The sequence below is a fragment of the Carcharodon carcharias genome, chromosome 1, assembly GCF_017639515.1.
Source record: "Carcharodon carcharias isolate sCarCar2 chromosome 1, sCarCar2.pri, whole genome shotgun sequence".
Classification (NCBI taxonomy): Eukaryota; Metazoa; Chordata; class Chondrichthyes; order Lamniformes; family Lamnidae; genus Carcharodon; species Carcharodon carcharias.
This window is the reverse complement of record NC_054467.1, coordinates 13761852-13780527: the sequence shown is the minus strand read 5'-3', so window position 1 is coordinate 13780527 and position 18676 is coordinate 13761852. Positions and strand designations below refer to the sequence as shown.

General features: G+C 42.7%; 1 protein-coding gene across 5 annotated transcripts in view; it reads left to right on the top strand.

The window, feature by feature from the left end:
- tbck (TBC1 domain containing kinase) overlaps positions 1-18676 on the top strand; it is a 200096-nt gene that overhangs the window by 73733 nt on the left and 107687 nt on the right. For all 5 annotated transcript variants that reach the window (XM_041184468.1, XM_041184458.1, XM_041184472.1 and 2 more), the window contains 4 exons: positions 2256-2382; positions 4806-4856; positions 5712-5795; positions 15419-15504. In XM_041184468.1, coding sequence (XP_041040402.1) covers positions 2256-2382; positions 4806-4856; positions 5712-5795; positions 15419-15504 — 348 coding nt within the window. The remainder of the gene's footprint in view (positions 1-2255; positions 2383-4805; positions 4857-5711; positions 5796-15418; positions 15505-18676) is intronic.

Below are 18676 nucleotides of genomic sequence, written 5' to 3'. Positions count from 1 at the left end.
CTCTTAACTCCACCACTGCCTCTGTGTTGTCCGACTACTTGCCTGACATCTAGTCTGGATGAGCAGCAATTTCCTGCAGTTAAGCATTGGGAAGACTGAAGGTATCATTTTCGATTCCTGCCATGAACCTTGTACCATCGCCTCTGATTCCATTTCTCTCCCCAGTCATTATCTCAGGCTGCTTACAACCTTGTCCAATTCAACGCAAGTTGACCAATCAGTCCCAGGGCACCCCCTCGCCCTGCACCCCCTCGCCCTGCACCCCCCGCGCCCTGCACCCCCTCGCCCTGCACCCCCTCGCCCTGCACCCCCTCGCCCTGCACCCCCTCGCCCTGCACCCCCTCGCCCTGCACCCCCCGCGCCCTGCACCCCCTCGCCCTGCACCCCCTCGCCCTGCACCCCCTCGCCCTGCACCCCCTCGCCCTGCACCCCCTCGCCCTGCACTCCCCTCGCCCTGCACCCTCTCGCCCTGCCCCCCCTCGCCCTGCACCCTCTCGCCCTGCACCCCCTCGCCCTGCACCCCCTCGCCCTGCCCCCCCTCGCCCTGCACCCCCCTCGCCCTGCACCCCCCTCGCCCTGCACCCCCCTCGCCCTGCACCCCCCTCGCCCTGCACCCCCCTCGCCCTGCACCCCCTCGCCCTGCACCCCCTCGCCCTGCACCCCCCTCGCCCTGCACCCCCCTCGCCCTGCACCCCCCTCGCCCTGCACCTCCCTCACCCTGCACCCTCTCACCCTGCACCCCCCTCGCCTGCACCCCCCTCGCCTGCACCCCCCTCGCCTGCACCCCCCTCGCCTGCATCCCCCTCGCAGTGCACCCCCTCGCCGTGCACCATATGGGATTAGTGGGTGGAAGACCACCTACTTCCCCCTCCAAAATGTCAGCCACCTCAGTCCATCTGCTGCTGAAATCCTCTTTCAATAAACGTCACCAAAAACAAATTATCTGATCATTCATCCCATTACTGTTTATGCGATATTGCTATATAAAAACTGACTGCTGTGTTTGCATATATTACTAACTTTAAAAAAAAGTCTTTAATTGGCTATAAAATGCTTCAGGACATCTTGGGGACATGAGAGATGCTACTTAAATGCAGGTTATGGAAGTTCAAGATGCTATATAAATACAAGTTGTTGTAACACACCATTGATTAAATTATGGGGCTAAATCATTCCTTCAAATATAATTTCAATTAAATAATATTCATGATGGTGGCATCATATTAATTTTAATTACTAGAACTAGTTTATCTTTGAAAATGTATTCACAGTTTATAGCATAAATATTCTAAAACTACATCTTAAAAATAGATGGATCAGCATTTCTACAGTTTCTGCCTGTGTTTTTTTAAAAACCACTTCACCCCAGGTTTCTTTTGATCCTAATATAAACAGCACAACTTATGAAAACATAGAACAGGATTTACATCCCGTGTGCAGTGTAGACCATAAGATGTTTGCAAGTTATTAATATAGTGGAGTTGCGGGATATAAATTGAATAGCCTGAGAGGAGGGGGCTTGTATTCTCCACTTCCCTACAATAAACTATTACACTTGTTCATGAAGTAACGTTTTGCTATGCATGATGCTGCTTCAGTTCCTAGCTTTTTATTTCCACCTGCGCCTTTGATTCAGGTTGTAACAAGATGGTGACACAGCAGTAATGTCACTGGACTAGTAACCCAGAGGCCCAGACTATGCTCTGGGGATACAGGTTCAAATCCCACCACGGCAGCTGGTGGAATTTAAATTCAATTTGATTAAAATCTGGAATTGAAATACCAGTCTCTGTAATAGTGACCATGAAACTATCATCGATTGTTGTAAAAACCCATCTGGTTAGGGAAGGAAATCTGCCACTCTTACTTGGTGTGGCCTACATGTGACTCCAGAACCACAGCAATGTGGTTGACTCTTAAATGCCCCCTGAAATAGCCTAAAAAGCCACTCAGTTCGAGGGCAATTTGGGATGGGCAACAAATGCTGGCTATGCCAGCCATGTCCACATCCTGTGAAAGGATAAATAAAACTAAACACCGTACAGCAATGAAGGTAAATTGCATTGTAATCTCGACTTTCTGAGAAATTGCAACACTTTTCATGAAGTTGATTTGGTTCTGGTTTTCCCGGACTCAGCAGACATCGCTCCAGCGAACGTCCTTTGCTGTAGCAGAACCCTGGATTGGAATTGTTTTTTGCAGCCTTGCTTTTTCTATTCAATCAGTTTCAATTTCTATGGCCTACTGCCTTTCAGATTGAAGTGGATATCCCACGCTGCCATCAGTATGATGAGCTGCTGTCATCACCAGAGGGTCATAGAAAGTTCAGGCGTGTATTAAAGGCTTGGGTCGTTTCCCATCAAGATCTTGTGTATTGGCAAGGTGAGTTTAATTGCTGCAGTTGAGGAAAGATGGTAACTGTTACTCAGGACACCAGAAAGTCCACTTCTTCACTGTGTTGCTTATTTATATAGAGTTACACAAAGCCAAAGTCATCCCCATTTATTTCTATAGGAGCTAGCTTGCTTCCCTAATGTTGCAGTCTTATCTGGGTGGCGTAGTAAGGAAACTTGGAATCCAAAATCCTCTCTGCACAAGGAGAAAGTAAACAAACATTCCGGGATGATCTATAATAATGTAAATATTTGGAAGCCCTACTTAGAGAAACAATCCTATGCTTACCGAAATGAGAATTTGAAGATTTGTCAATCGTTTTGCTGTTGCTTTGTCTATCGATAGATTTTCCCTCTCTTCCCCAAATATGTGAGGGCTTTGAAACTAGTTGGGCAAAAAAAAAAATTCCTGATGATCAGTCATAGTTCTTTTCTTAAGTAAGCTTAATTAATGCTTAAAATCTTCTTAGCATTTTGGAATAATGTTGCTCCTGTAATGGTAGCGGGGGCAGGGGGGGGTGGCGGATAATTCTCAGTTGAGAAAAAATGCTGAGCTTTGCTCTGTTAGTTACTAGAAGTCTGTTGAACTGAATGGTGAGGATTTGGGGTGTAGTATTTATCACAGTCTCATAATCTTAAACCCATTAATTATTATATCCATATCTGCAGTAAGCTGGCCTGTGAAAATTGAGGCAGCTCAGTTTGGGGTCTTTTCATCTAGAACTAGAAATAATTGCCTCTTATCCTGGAAAGCTAATGAAATACCACAATTTTGACTTAATTCATCTGTTGTGAATTGTTCCCTAAGTGACTAGATCTCCTTAAATTCCCATTTGTAACAGTTTTAGTCATAAAACCTTACATGAATTAATGGCCGTTTGTGTATCCTATTAAAAGTGACAGCACAAATTGGTATATCATAAAAAGGCAAATGAAGTCTTTGGTTTCGCATGTTCAGGTATGATTGGGAAAGTTATAATGTTGAACTTATGCAAAAATCTTAGGCCGCAATTGGAATATTATGTAAAGTGTTGACATCCCATTTATAAGAAAGCGATGAAAAAAATTTCAACACAAACTTTCATTTATAAATTGTTTTTGATGTGGAAGCAGCCCAAAGAGCTTGACAACATTAGGAAAGGTGACTGCAAGTTAGGGCAGGTGTTTTGAAGAGATTTTCAAAGGTGACGAATAATTTGGTGGGGGGAGAGTTCCAAGGGGTGACATCGAGGGACTGAAGTCTCTGCCACTAGTAGTGAGAGGAAGAAAGGATGGGATGCACAGACAGTGGGAGCCAGAGGAAAGGGGTAGCAAGGCCATGGAGGGATTTATAAATGAGGAATTTGTGACTCACCCAACAGACTTTGTTGGACCAGCAGCCTTTTGGTGCAGAAGTAGTCCGGGGCAAGATATTCCCCCTCAATATGGGATGGGAGTGGAGGCAGCCAGGCAGGCACATAATTTTGTCTCGCCGGCCAGCATGTCAGCACCATCCTGCTCCCAAGCCTTTTTCCTGGAGGCTGGAACTGGGACAGAACAGTTACCCGCCCGCAAGTGACGGGTGACTTGATAAGGTCATTAAAAAGCCTATTAAGGCCGTTGAATAGAGGTCGGCTGGAATTTTCAGGCCACCTTGCGGGCCCCCGTGGTGACGGAGTTTGGCAGCTGCTTGGAAGTGGCCTCCGCAGCTCAGTCAGACTTTGGGGCACCCCTGTGACTACCTGGACATAGCTTTGGCTGTAGGCCAGTACTGATGGTGGTCTGGCAGCTGTGGCTATTATTTACTTCTAAAGTTTTGAAAGTGCTGAGAGGGCACCTCCCTCTTGCTCCCTTACCTGCAAAGGCAGGCTGCAGCTCCTTCTCCTATTGGCCCTCCAGCTTCGACAATCCACCTGTCTTTTCCTGTTTCGGTGGCTTGTGCACCCCTTGGCCACTAATTGGCCATTCTGGACAAAGTCAATGTAGGCTGACTGCCGCCAACACAATGAAGGGTCAGGGCCTGCATTTGATGCTGATGTCAGGGCCCTAACCCAGAATGTAAATCTCTGTCCCAGGAATCAAGGGAAGTGGGACAGACAGGTGTCAGAGGGAAGCTGTTGCCCCCATATCTTTGGCTAATGTCACTGAGGGGGCAGCATGTAAATAAGGAAGATCTGGGCTCGGATTATTCGGATTACCCAGGACCTTACTAAAGAATGGAAGGTTAAAGATGTGGAGAAAGACTTAAGAAATTAGTGGAAGTTTCCACTAGATCTGAGGAAGTTAAGGGATAAAATAACCATTGTTCCACAGCTTTAAACTGTTTCCTTTACGTACCAGTACTATATGTATCTAATAACTAAGATTTGGAATACTGACTATGGTCTTATTTCATCTTCAAAGGTTCATCTTTTAAATATGTTTATGCCCTAGGTTTGGACTCCTTGTGTGCACCATTCTTGTATCTGAATTTCAACCATGAAGGTAAGTGTACAATTAGTTTGTGATAAATACCCTAGGATGAGAGGCCTTAGCTGTGTGGATGATTTAGAGAAACAGGGACTCATCTCATTATAAAAGTTTAAAAGGAGATCTAATTTAAGGATTTGAAATCAGGGGAAACTATTGGCCAGTGAGTCAATAATTTGGAGAGCATTCATTTAAATATCCCAAGCATAAAGGGAGAGGTTAAGAGAATTTCTTTTTACACAGAGGGCGGTTGGAGCATGGAAGCAGTCGTGGGTGCAGAATCCATATAGTTTTTAATAGAGAAGTGATAAATAATTTGCAAAATAAACGTTTAAAGCAGCATGAGGAGGAAGGGCAGGGGAGTGGAACTGTGCAGAGCTCTTTTCAGAGAGCAGTGAGCTTCTAATAGCGCTGTAAAATTCCTCAGAAGCCAGTTAAGTTTTCAACAATAATTGTGATGTAAATAAACAAAGATTCAACTGATTAAACAGCTCTGCCTCAGAGACTTCTGAACTTGGGTTCATACCCTGTGTTACCGATTTCAACTTTGCCGAGTGCAGGGAAGTGTGAAATAGTAGCGAGGGTACCTTTCTGTGGAATAAGAGGGGCGATTGAGAGGAGAGCTAGCCTAAGGCCTGTCCGCGAGGCCTGTCAGCAACTAGATGTTGAACTATTTTTGACGGATCTCAAAGCAGAATGTCCATTCACAGTCTTCCGTAAAAATGGTACTTATCACAGGGAGACCAAGAGACGGGAGGAAAAGAGTAAATAAATAACGTCATGGAATTTCATTCAAACTTGCGGGGGAGGATGAAGGGTGCTGGAACGTCAGAATACCACTGACTGTCTAACTTTCCCTTCCTGTTACAGCCTTGGCCTATGCTTGCATGTCTGCTTTTATTCCCAAATATCTGTACAACTTCTTTCTGAAGGACAATTCTCATGTCATACAAGGTAAGTCACAATGTTCCGTTATGCACATTGTTTTACGTGCATGGTATGGAAGAGCTTGTAGTATAAGTTTGTACAAGCCAACCAGTGTGATGGTTAAATGTGCTTCTGTAACATGTGACATCCTGTGTATTTCTGTGGTGATCTGCCAGCAGGAAAGGGGAACAATATATTGTGCAATGCTGTGTTACAGCAAGACCTGTATTGCTCTCTCTTTTATTATGTTGAAGTGCCCCCTCCTTGCTCGGTGGACTTGTCATTAAATGATGAATTCCAAAGCAAAGTGAAATACAGTCCAGCCCATCTCTTAAAGTCATGTGTCTGTCATCACGTCTAAAGCAGTAACTCAATATTGTGTTTTTTTCCCCCCCAAGTGAACACTTGACTTCTGTGCTTTGTCTCATCCAAACTACTTAATTGAATTATTGCCCTTTAACATTCTATTACTCTGTAAGTTAGAACAGCTGTTCTGGAATTCATTGAGAGGTGTTTTGTCATCCAGCTCACCATGGGAGGCTGAGAAGTTCAGGTGATTTTGGCCCATTTTGACCCTATCTGACCAGCAGTAATTTTTTTTTTTGAAAAAGCATACCCACAAATTTGTAGGCAAGGCCAATGTAAACGTTTAGTGCATCCCTTACCTATTATTACCAAAAGGTATCCTCATCCATTATATCTGTGGATTATCAGCCTTGAAGTTCCATTGTGTTCCATCAGTCGAAGGCATGGAAACCGTCCACCCCCCCCAACCTGACGTAACTGGGTTACATCAGGACTCCAGATGGATTTTGAGTAGCCCCTCCCAACTCCACTAGATTTCCCTAGAGCGAACAGTGAAAACCTGTAGGATGCCAGGGGTCCATCTCTTTATTGTTCCCTTCATTATGTTGGGAATTGGGTGGGGGGGTGTTGTTGTGGGGGCAAAGTGACAGGGCATATACCTTATTTCTGTAATGCTTCTGGGCTACCTGGTGGCACAAAAGAGGCTGTCCTTGCTCCCTGGTCTTTACATTTCCCACATAATTTGGATCGCGTTTTGGGGTGGGATTAGGATTTGCTGTTTTAGCATGGGATTGTCAGATGTACAAATCAGGTTGTTTCTAGGAAGCCCTGTACACCACTACTGCTTTCCCAACACTACTTTTTTCTTGACCAATTTTCTGCCCCTTCCTGCGTGCATGGAGTCCTCGGTGCTGTGCAGCTTTATGACACTAGCCACCCTCTAAGAACTGCCCAAGTGGATATTATGTTTGTTTATGCTTGATTGTCATGGGGCTGTTGAACTGAGAGGGGACTTCACATCTGAGCCAGCTGCTCACCTGATCTTGCACAAATAAACACCTTCAGCAGGCATAACTACCTGGCAACTGAAGATGGGAACCAATTATCAAAATTTGGCTACTTAGTGGATTTACACCTCACTGAGCCAGCAACGAAGCCAAGTGGTGCTATGTAATATCAAGTTATCCTCATTAAAATGGGCATTTAGATTGGATATTTTGAACTCGGAGTCTGCATCATGGGTGGCCTGAATACAAAGCCGGAATTAATCCACATCCTCATCACAATCAGTCGTCTACAGTAGACTGTGGTAATCACTGAACAGGCCACGTAACAGCTCAATTCTGTGAGTTAGCGAGTTCATTTCATGCTCCTTAAACTAATACAGATTAGCAGAATTTAAATGGGTTGGAAGGGTTATGGGACAGAAAGATGAGGTCACACTCCTGGATTTGGACCATGTTAGCTTTTTCAAAGAACCCACAGAAATAAGATTCAGTGTTGCAAACCAACCCTTTTTGTATGAGAAACCGTCTTTGTTTCTTTTGCGTTTCCTCTTAATGTAATTATCTTTATCAATGTCAGAGTCTAGAGTTCAGAATGTGAACAATTGTATTTAAAATAATAAAGCATGGAGTTGTAGAAAATCAGGGTTGTTTAAGCAGTTTACTGCAGTTGCCATCAAGCAGTAACTTGCATCGTCCAGCATGTGGTGCTGCTGATACATAGCAGCTGAAGGAACATGAAATGGAATACAACATTGTATAGCTTACGAACCTGTAGTTTGATTCTACTGATGGTGAAGCATTCCATACAGCTGATTTGTGCCGCACACATTGCTTTTCTAATTTGCTTTCACTCGATTTAATTCGAGCAATCTCCAGTTACCTTTAATTCTTTCACTGTTCCAAAACAAAACCGTAAACTTAACTTTTCACTACATTACACATGCCTCTGTTATGATCTATTTACCTGCCCAGGTTGCAGTAGCTGGAACATCTAATATATTAAGTAAAAGACTGCTGCACCAGGAAGTTTTGCCTGCAGATCTGTCGGTGCTGCAGCTATTGCTCCACAATTAGTTGACTGGTGACATTTTTGTGTGGGGTGTGGAGATGGAATGATGGGGTCTTGTCAGGCCCAAGCTTGATTACTAAAGAGCTTTAGGGACTGGTTGAGTCTGCTATCCAGGTGCTGTGGAGTCTTTGAAAGGATTTCAGCTTTCATGACATGTGTAGTACTTGCATCCGTTTTGCTGGACCTTTTACATATTGTCTTAAACATTAATGTTTGAACTATTTCGAATAATGATTTTTTTCTTTGATTAATGTATAAATGCAGACGGAGAGTATGTTTAGCCACCCATCAATTAAATTATCATTAAGCAATAAGTGGTTCCGTACGTATTTAACTAAAATTAAGGTTGTGTGTTCTATGTAATGGCTGCCTTTGAAGCTCACGGGTACATATAATAGTCAGTTATTACAGTTAATCATACCTTGATAGGTATCACATTTCGATTCAAACCTTTTCTTGCTGTTTTAATGTTTTATCAAGCCCTTCTGGTACATTTCCTACAATCAGTTATTTTCTGTGCTCAAAGAATTAAGGCTAGATTGGAAGAGCCACAATTGACAATTTTCACACGTTTGTTCCTGTGACGTACTACACTAATGAAGTCTTAATCTTAAACCTCCTTCATAGCTGCCCAATCCCACAAACACCACCTTTCCCAAAGTTAACTATGAGGGAAATTTTTTGAAGGCTCCGCTCCCATGGTAGAGCCACACTCAACAGGAGCACAGATCAAAGGACTGGGAGCAGACCTCCGTTAACCTGATTTCAAGTCTTCAAAATTGGGAACATGTAAGCTAGGGGCAGTCTCTTTGAAAATTTACACCCAATAGTTTTTTTATTGGAGGGGACATTGGCCCAGATTTAATGATAGGACAGCAGCTCCTGGTGTCTTTATGTGTGCAATTAAATATGGAAATCAAGAATTACAAAGAATACATAGCACAGAAACAGGCCATTCATCCCAACCAGTTCCTGCCAGCATTTATGCCGCACTTGAACCTCCTTCCATCTTTCCTTATCTACTTAATCAGCATATCCTTCTATTCTCTTCTCACTCATTTGTTATCTAGCTTCTTGTTGAATGCATCTGCAGTATCACCTCAACTACTCACTGTGGCAGCAAGATCCATATTGTCCTCACTTTCTGGATAAAGAAGCTTCTCCTGAATTCCCTATTTGATTTCTTGGTGATTGTTATATTGATGGCTTCTAGTTTTGCTCTTCTTCACAAGTGGAAACGCTATCTATGTCTACTCAATAAAAGCCTTTCCTAATTTTAAAGACACCTATCAGATCATCCCCTGCCTTCTCTTTCCCAGAGGAAGAGCCCCAGCCTGCTCATCCTTTCCTGATAGCTATGACCATCCTTGCAAAATTATTTTGAACCCTTTTTCAGTGCCTCTATATCCTTTATTATAATGAGACCAGAAATGTACACAGTAATCCAAGTGTGGTCTAACCAATATTCAATGTAATATCAGCATAACTTCTCTGCTTTTCAATTCTATCCCTCTAGAAATAAACCCCAGTGAATCCCAATGGGCCACATTTCTATTCTGCCCTTCTAGACCTTCTCCCAACTCAGACAGCCTTCTGAGCCACAGTGCTTTGGTGGGCATTGTGGCTGTCCTCCCCATCATTTTTCTCCTTGTCTTCACAGTTAACGGGTACATTATACCTGGTGCAAAGGAAAAGTATCTGCGGGATCTCCTCTTTAACCCCTCCTAAGATGCCGCTACCTGGTTCCCTTATAGTCACACTTTCCCCTTTCTTTAACTGCGTTTTCTTCTGTTGTGTGATTGAAACTGTCCAGAAAATCCTCTCCTTCCCTTATCTTCCGGCATGAACTTGCACTTCACATTGACTCTGAGCTAGAGTGACTTAAAGCAGAGACATTTCCTGCAGATGTGGGAATTCTGGTCAGTCTCTCTGTCCTCAAACTCCCACATATCACAGTCTTGACACACAGCCTGCCTTCTATCTCGAGTCTTTTATATTTGTTTTTTGACAGCCTGAATTAAAATTAGGTAGACAGATTTTGTTTAAGAGAATACTTTCTTTTAACTTGCACAATTTATTCACCCTCAGTGCTTGTCATGACTCAGATTTTCTCTTAGATTGGTTTCACTGCCCGCTCTTTTTTAAACCAAGTTTTACCTTTGCATTGGTTGTGTCATCGCTCTAATGTCACTGTTTCACTTCCTGCTTTATCTCAGCTCCCGCTCTCGCACTTGATTCCACCTCATACTCCTGCGCTTTATCCCAAGTCCATTCCCATCTCTTTTGCTGTCCAATTTGACCTCTTTCATAAACTTTCCTGCACTGAAACCTCGCCAATAGATTTAGATTTCACATCTGCGCAATGGCATGAAGTTGCTGTACTTAGCCAATAAACACACCAGAAAAAATTAGGGCAGGTACATTCAGGCATTAGTGAAAGTTTAACATCATAATAAGTCTTAATTACTGCCAATTAACCTCCCTTGGCTGAAAACCTTATTTTTATAAGTGTGGATCCTTATTCCTTCTGGATTTAATTATTGTTGGAGATTTTTTATAAATTATAGAAACTTTGCCTTTTCTTTCTATCTCTTATCTCCCTTAAACCCATATTTCTTTGCATCTGTAGATAATTTTATGTTGAATTAAATTTTCAAATATATACTTCCTGGTTAAGACTCTGTGCGTCTCAGTGTGCATTATTTAATCTGATTGGTTGAAGCAGTGTGTTCTTGCTTTTCTGCTCTTGTGTGTTTGTTTAGCACTGACCACAAAATCGGGACTATTTGTACTATTGTGTTTTCAACTAATTAGTCAATAAGGACAAACAATAATCAAACAGAGTTGGAAGAAATTCACCAGTTGCAAAGTAAGATTGGAGATATCCACCTAAATGGGTTTCAAAGTGGGTTTTTTTAAGTTAAAAGTTTATGATGTCTCAGCTTTTTCGGCATTGCTTGTTTCAATTCTCCAATAAGACTTTGCTTTTTTTTAAAAAAAAAACTCCTGTATTCATATCGGTTAAATTCTTTAGCTGGTAGTTATGCATCTTAGCTCTGTCAATTCAGACCAGTCACAGAGGCAAACCTTTCACCTCATCCCAGGTGGAATGGCTGCATTTCTCCATTCAGTGACCCAGCATTCCAGGTATCTGGTAATAGTTTGCTCTTGTTCTTCGTGTCAACGTGGCTTTTTCCCCCATTTCCAATGTGGTGCATATTGTGTCAAGTAGCGTTTAACTCTTTTCAGCCAAGGACATTTTTGCTGTTTTCTTTTGCTGCGATAGCTGCCTCTTGCATGTCAGTTTCACAAAGGGTAGTGAAAACCTGGAATTCTCTCCCTCAAAAGCTGCTAAGGCTTAGTCAGTCGACCATTTCAAAAGTAAGATTGATTGCTTTTTGTTATATATGGATAATAAAGGCTACGGAGCCAAGTCAGGTAGATGGTGTTAAAATACAGATCAGCCATGATCTAATTGAGTGGCAGAACAGGATCTAGGGGCTGAATGGCCTCTACCTGTTCCCACTTTACTACCAACAGTTTCATTGACAGTCATTTGCACTATATTATCAGTTTGAACTAGGTAGGTTAGCAAGGCCCAGAGAATCTGTAAGTTTAAAAACATAGCATTATGTTAGATGTCAGTAGTTCTTTTCCACCAGAGAATTGTTGGACTCCAGGAGATGTTTCCAGCTCATGTAGTGCGTGTGGATTTGCTGCAAACATTCAAAAGAGTTAAAACAAAAGACTTGTCTTTATATAATGTCTTAAGTGCCTCAGATTGTCCCAAAGTACTTTAGAGCCAATGAGGTACCTTTGAAGTTCATGGCTGATCTCCAACCTCACCTACTATTCCCTTATTATCCAAAAATCTATTGGTCTCTGTTTTGAATACTGTCAACAATTTGAGATTGATGATTCCAAAAACTGACAACCCTGTCAAACACCTTAAGAATTTTATTTTTGCGACCACCTCTTCTTCCTAAATCAAAGGATAATCTACTAGGGGTAGTCTTCTCAATTTCTTATCATCAGTATCTCGCATCCCAGGATTCAGTTGAGTGAACATTCATTGTGCTGTTGTGACATAGGAAAGGTGGTGACCAATTTGTGCAGCAGTGAACTAGCTGAAATTTGTTATAGTTGTCATTTGAGAGCTAAATATTGGCAATAGCAGAAGAACTCTCCTGCTCTTCAAATTAATACCATTGGCTCTTTTATCTCCACCCGGGAGAGCAGACAGAGCTCAGTTTAACATCTTATCAGAAAAACAGCACACCTGATGATGCAGAGTACCCTCGTTACTGCACTGGAGTGTCAACCTCAATTTTGTACTCGAGTCTCTGGAGTGGGACTTGAACCAACACCTTTTAAACTCAGAGGTAACAGTGCTGTCTCTGAGCCAAGGCCCCCAGGTTTCTGAGCATAACAAACTATGCATCTAGAATGTAGGTTCCTCATCGGGTAATGTCTAGAGCTTGTTTGCCTTTTCCAGAAGATTGAGTTGATGGGTACGGTTTGTGTGGGGATGAGGAGATAGAATTTGGAAGTTACACCATATTGGAAGAGAAAGGCCTGATGGACTAGGAGACCTTGACGTTTCCTGTTTTATGTTTTTTTTTTCCATTATTCATTCTCCGGATGTGGGCGTCCCTGGCAAGGCCAGCACATGCAAGAGCATAAGAAATAGGAACCGTGGAAGCCTGCGCTGCCACTCAATAAGAGCATGACTGATCTTCTATCTCAGGCACTGATCCCATATCCCTTGATTCCTTTGATATCAAAAAATCTATTGATCTTTGTTTTGAAAACTCACATCAACTGAGCATTCACAGATGGTTGCAAAAATTGGTAAACCTTTTGAGTGAAGAAATTTTTCCTCATCTCAGCCCTAAATGGCCAACCCCTTATTCTGAGACTAACTTCCTAGTTCTAAATTTCCCAGTCAGGGAAATATCCTCCCAGCACCTACCCTGACAAACCCTTAAGAATTTTATGATCACCTCTCATTCTTCTAAACTCTGGGGAAATATACGCCTAGACTACCCAATCTCTCCTCATCAGAAATACCTCTTGTCCTGTTCTAGTGAACCTTCTTGTGCTCCCTTTAAGATATGTATAGCCTCCCTTAGATAAGGAGACCAAAACTGTGCACACTACTCCAGGGGTGGTCTCATCAATCCAAAAACAATTGCAGTAAGACTTTTTTTTTCTCTACTCTAATCCCTTAATAATGAAGGCTAACATGCCATTTGTTTTCCTAATTGCTTGCTGTACTTGTACGTTAATGTCCTGTGATTCATGTACAAGATACCTGGGTCTCTCTGAAAACCAACACTTTCCAATCTCTTGCCGTTTAAAAAATAATTTGCTTTTCTATTTTGCCAACCAAAGTGGATAACTCCTGACTGCTCCATATTATACCCCACATTCTTGCCCCTCACTGAACTTGCCTGTATCCTTTTGCAGCCTCTGAAATGCTCAGTGCTGCTGGGGTGGTGGTGGGAAGAGGGTGGGCAGACGCAGGTGAGCGCTGTGAGAAAGTTCTCCGAAGGCAGAGAGCTGCCCCAGGGAGCTGCAGACATGGAAAAGCTGAAATAAAGGTTTTAAAAGCTGAAAAGAAAGATGTCCATGCATCATAATTAATCACCTGAAAATATAGCTGATAAAAATGCCGTCCACAGAAATTTATTTTTATTTTGTTTCAACGTGGAACTTTCATCCGTCCGGGATGAGGTTTGGTGAAAAATGCAACGGCCGCCTGGCTGATTCACCCATCCACCAGCCATAAGGTCAGACGGGCAACGAAAAATCGGAGTAAATTGCGCCGTTAATGGGCTTAATTGCCCTCTTAATTGTTGGCGGGCACGCTTCTGAGTTTTGCGCATGCCCGCTGAGCGAAATATTGTTCCTCCGACATCTTCTCGCACGATTTTACACCCAATCACGTTAGGCACGAGCCCACCCAAGGACGTAAAATTCTGCCCCCAGTGTCTGTATGTTTGCTCGGCTTGCTCAAAGGAGGCTCTCAGGGCCCAGTCTGTCACCGAAGAATCTGTGATTTTTCAGTCAGCTTTGTCCTCCATGCCTGCTCTAGCTTTACATCAGTGCAGAGATTACCCTGCAGAGCTGTTTGCATCAGAGCTATCAGGAAAGGAAGATCTGCTTTACGCACTTTGTGTTGCATGAATGTTGACAAAGTAAATCTATGCAGGAGCATCAGATACAGCATAACCTGATGAGATCGCTGTATGGAATTGAGATCAGAAGCAAAATGGGTCCCGATCAGCTTTGTGCCCGTATTGCACTGAATGGATTGGAATTAATTGAGGCATTTAAAAATGTGATGCATAAGATAATGTAGTGTTAGGAATGTGGAACTGAATCCCATTCCCCTTGTGCTTTCCCAATAACTTTCTGGATGTTTTTCTTTTTCAAATGTCCCTTAAAGCTATTAAAGTTTGTGCCTCAATCACTGGTAGTTGCATTGCATTTCTTAATTACCTTAAAATGTAAAAATAATTCTCCTAATATCTTCCTTCATTCTTTTTGAAGATGATCTTAAAAATTGTGCCCTTTAATTACTGATGAAAATAGTATTATTTTCCTAGCTTCCTTAATAATTTTCAATGTCTCTGTCAAATTTCCCCTCGATCTTCTCCATCCGAGAGGAGAGTCCCCGTTTTTCTTCTCTTCTCTTAACTTTTTCCACTGGCAAATCTCTTTTGTTCCCTCTCCATGGCCTTGCCACCATCTTAAAGCTGCTGCATCCCCATTTTAGAATTCAGAAATAGCAAGTCGGTATGGTGTCAGTGTACAAGCCATTCCTTTATATCTGCACCATGTAAAAACTGGCACAAAGATGCAGCTCGGGTATTTTTCAAAAGCTCCAACATTAATTTGAGCTAAAAGCATTGCCATGCACTGTCCATGTGATAGCAACTGCAAATCAAACTGTGCTGGCTACTGATGTCTTTCCCATGCACTCTTACAGCGGAGCACCATTTATATGTCATAAAGCTGTGATATCGACTCCTATGGTCCCATCAGGGTGAAGCTGTTGAGAAGCAGGCCCTTACCGAATGAATCATTTTAGGTAGCCTTTGTGTAGCCACCTGAAAACTATGGCTGGGTGTGTCATGCTTGTGTGATCGTGAGTTCCCATCCGTATGACTGGGGGTTGTGAAAACAATCGGTATTCTTTAAGGAAGAGTCTTTCATCAAATGCTTTTTTTTTGTAACATTAATAAATTTTCTCCTTATTACAGAGTATCTGACAGTGTTTTCCCAGATGATTGCTTTCCATGACCCAGAGCTGAGTAACCATCTCAATGAGATTGGCTTCATTCCAGATGTGAGTACTAAGGGTACTTGTAAATTTTCCTCTTGAAGTTTCAATGTCCTCTAATGTGGGTTAGGAAAAAACAGTGAATCTCGGAGTTGTGTGGGGGTTACAAAGAGGGCAACGCTTGGAAGAAAAATGTCACTCTGCACTTGAAAAAGAATATTTTGACAGAGTTATGACTGCGTTTGTCTTTTCCCTTGATAATAAATGAAATAAGGTTGGACAGTCAAACACTAACGAGGGTGAATGTGAGTGCACATCATGAAACTGCCACTTTGGGGGCCTAGATCGAGAGAATTCTGTTTTGAATATCCTCTGCTTCAGTGCCGATGCAGTTGTTATAATAAGGAGTGATACATACGAATTAGGAGCAGAAGTAGGCCATTCAGTTTCTCAAGCCTGCTCTGCCATTCAGTAATATCATGGTTGACCTGATTGTGGCCTCAGCTCCATGTTCCACCTACCCCCAATAACCTTTGACTTCCTTGTTAGTCAAGAATCCATCTACCTCTGCCTGAAAAATATTCATTGGCTCTGCCTTCACCGCTGGGGAAGAGTGTTCCAAAGATTCACACCCCTCTGAGAGAAGGAGACCCCTTATTTTTAAACTGTGTGCTTGTGCTGCCATAACATTATGATCACAGATAGAGAGAACTTGCATTTATATAGCACCTTCTCACATCCCAAAATGCATCCATCACCTTCAGAAACCTGTAGCTCCTCTGTATAACATCATTTCAGTGCTCATGTGAAAGTTGGATGCAGACACGTTTGGGCTTGGGTATAAAACTGCATGCAGTTGAACAGCATGCCTGCTTACTGTCTAGATTCTAGTGAGCAATGAGGCATTGGAGGTATCCAATGTTTGAGAAATCAAGCTCAACAGGAAGTCAACACGGCGGTGTAGTGCTAATTGGGTGTTAACCTTGTTTCAATGATAACACACCAAATCAGAAGGATGTGCGTACAAACTGTATTCCAGAGACTTGAGCATGTAAACCAGGATAACAGTCCAGTCACTGTCAGCAGCTCCATTTCTCAGAAGAGATATTAAACTGAGGTCCCGTCTTCACTTTCATGTGGATGTAAAGGATCCCCTAGCTGTATCTTGAAGAAAAACAGGGGAAAATCTCCTGGTATTCTGATCAATATTTATCCCTCAACTAATATCACTCCAATAGATTAATTGGTCATTGACATATTGCTGTATGTAAATTGGCTGCTTTGTTTTTTTACAGTAGAACAGTAATACACTTCAAAAATATGTCATTGGTTGTACAGCACTTTTGGATATCCTCAGATTTTGAAAGGCATTATGCAAATACAAGTTTTTTTTCTCTTTTTCTTCCTTAATCATGGAATCATAGACTGGTGCAATGCAGAAGGAAGCCATTCAGCCCATCAAGACTGCACCAACTCTTTTGAAAAGCAATCCAATTAGTCCCAGCTCCCAACTCTTTCCTCATATCCCTGCACTTTGTTTCCCCTCAAATATTTATATCCAATTCCCATTTGAAGGCTGCTATTGAATCTATAACCAAATCTCATGGTGCCTGAGGATATTACAAGTTTTTGTGATTTATAGTCTAACCTGAGTTACAGTACCACATGTTCCCAGAATTTCCTTGGAGCCACTCCACCACCATCATTTCACTGGACAGGCTGCATAAACTCAGTTGATGCAATTCGGTAAAGCTACAGCTCCTTGGATGTTCTGGTGTAATGTTTTTGTCCAGAAGTCACATTACCCAAGAAAGGGAGTCGAGCTCATAAGTGATTGTAAAGCAGTTTATTAAGAAGCAACAGTTTATATATGATACATAAGCTAAATAAGCAGAAAAGACATACTTCCCCTAACAGGTGAACATGGTTTACTGGTCCTGGATCGGAGGAGAGCGGTGCTAATCTCCATGGCTGACAGCGGCAGTCTCCTCTGAGTGGGTTACTGGTTCCACATCGGTCAAATGGATGAATGAAGCTGACCTCCATAGCTGGAGGGTCAGTCTCTTCTGTCCCCAGTCTTCCGAATCTAGCCAAAGCATTGTTAGTATTAGTCAGAAGCCAGCATGGATCACTTCGAAAAACTCTTTCCTGTCTGAAGTGAAACTCTACCACCCCCCCCCCCCCCCCCCCCTCGCCCCGCCCCCATCTTGAGAGCCTGCTTAACCTTTTACTCAGACACTTTGTTTGGGTATGGGTCATGACATTGAATTTTATCAGGTTTATGGATGCCTTGTTTCAGGGCCTGTGCTAGAGATATGTCCTTGGCAGAGATAACAGGCCTATCCTGCGCTTGTCAGCCAGCAAGCTGCTATGGAAGCGTTCTTCATGTGAGAAAGAGAGACGAGAGAGAGAGAGAGCTATTTCTATAATATTCAAGATTTTTTTAAAGATTTTATTAAACAGCAACTTCTGACAGATCTCCCCACCTTGAGAAGAAAATAGCCTTATTGACTTCTCACAACTGAGTTTTGAGTAAGCTAGCTATTTCTAAGCTCTGAGCTCATTTCCCTAATTTCTTGATTAAGTACCATTGATAATACTAAATCTCCTGGAATTATCAGAATCAGCAACGTAAACCCTTGAGTTCCTACCTGCAGATCCTGCCATAAAATTCCTAGGACGACTGACCCCTCACCCCACCTGCCACCCTGGGCCCAGAGTGGCTACTAGGCCATAGCTGCAGCCTCTGCTCGTGCCCTGGAGGGATTGGGGATTGTCCCTTCAGGATCATGGCCAGGCAGTTGTGGCCCTTTTTAAAAAGTAAAAATAAAAATAAACTTGCCTGGTCATGATCTCTTTCGCTGTCTCGCTCCATCTTCCGATTGGCAGCTCTAGCCTTGGCTGCTGGGACTGCTGCCCACTGAGTGTTGGAAGGCCTCCCATCATCCCTGCCTGGACAGCGAGCCTGCTTCCTACCATTAATTGGCCTGGCCCATTAAAAATTCCAGTGGGTTGGTCTAAAAACACGCCATGTGGGGTCAGGACCTAGAACTTGACCAGCATCCAGCTTCCTGACCCAGGATTGAAAATCCTAGCTTTGATGTCTGCAGGTAAATTCTTAAATTCTCAATCAGTCAGGAGTACAAAAATGCTTACGTGGTGAACAAAAAGAAAAACAACTGTCACTGGAAAGGGTTAACTTCTCTGCTTGTTTGCAAAAAGGACCGAGCAAACATTC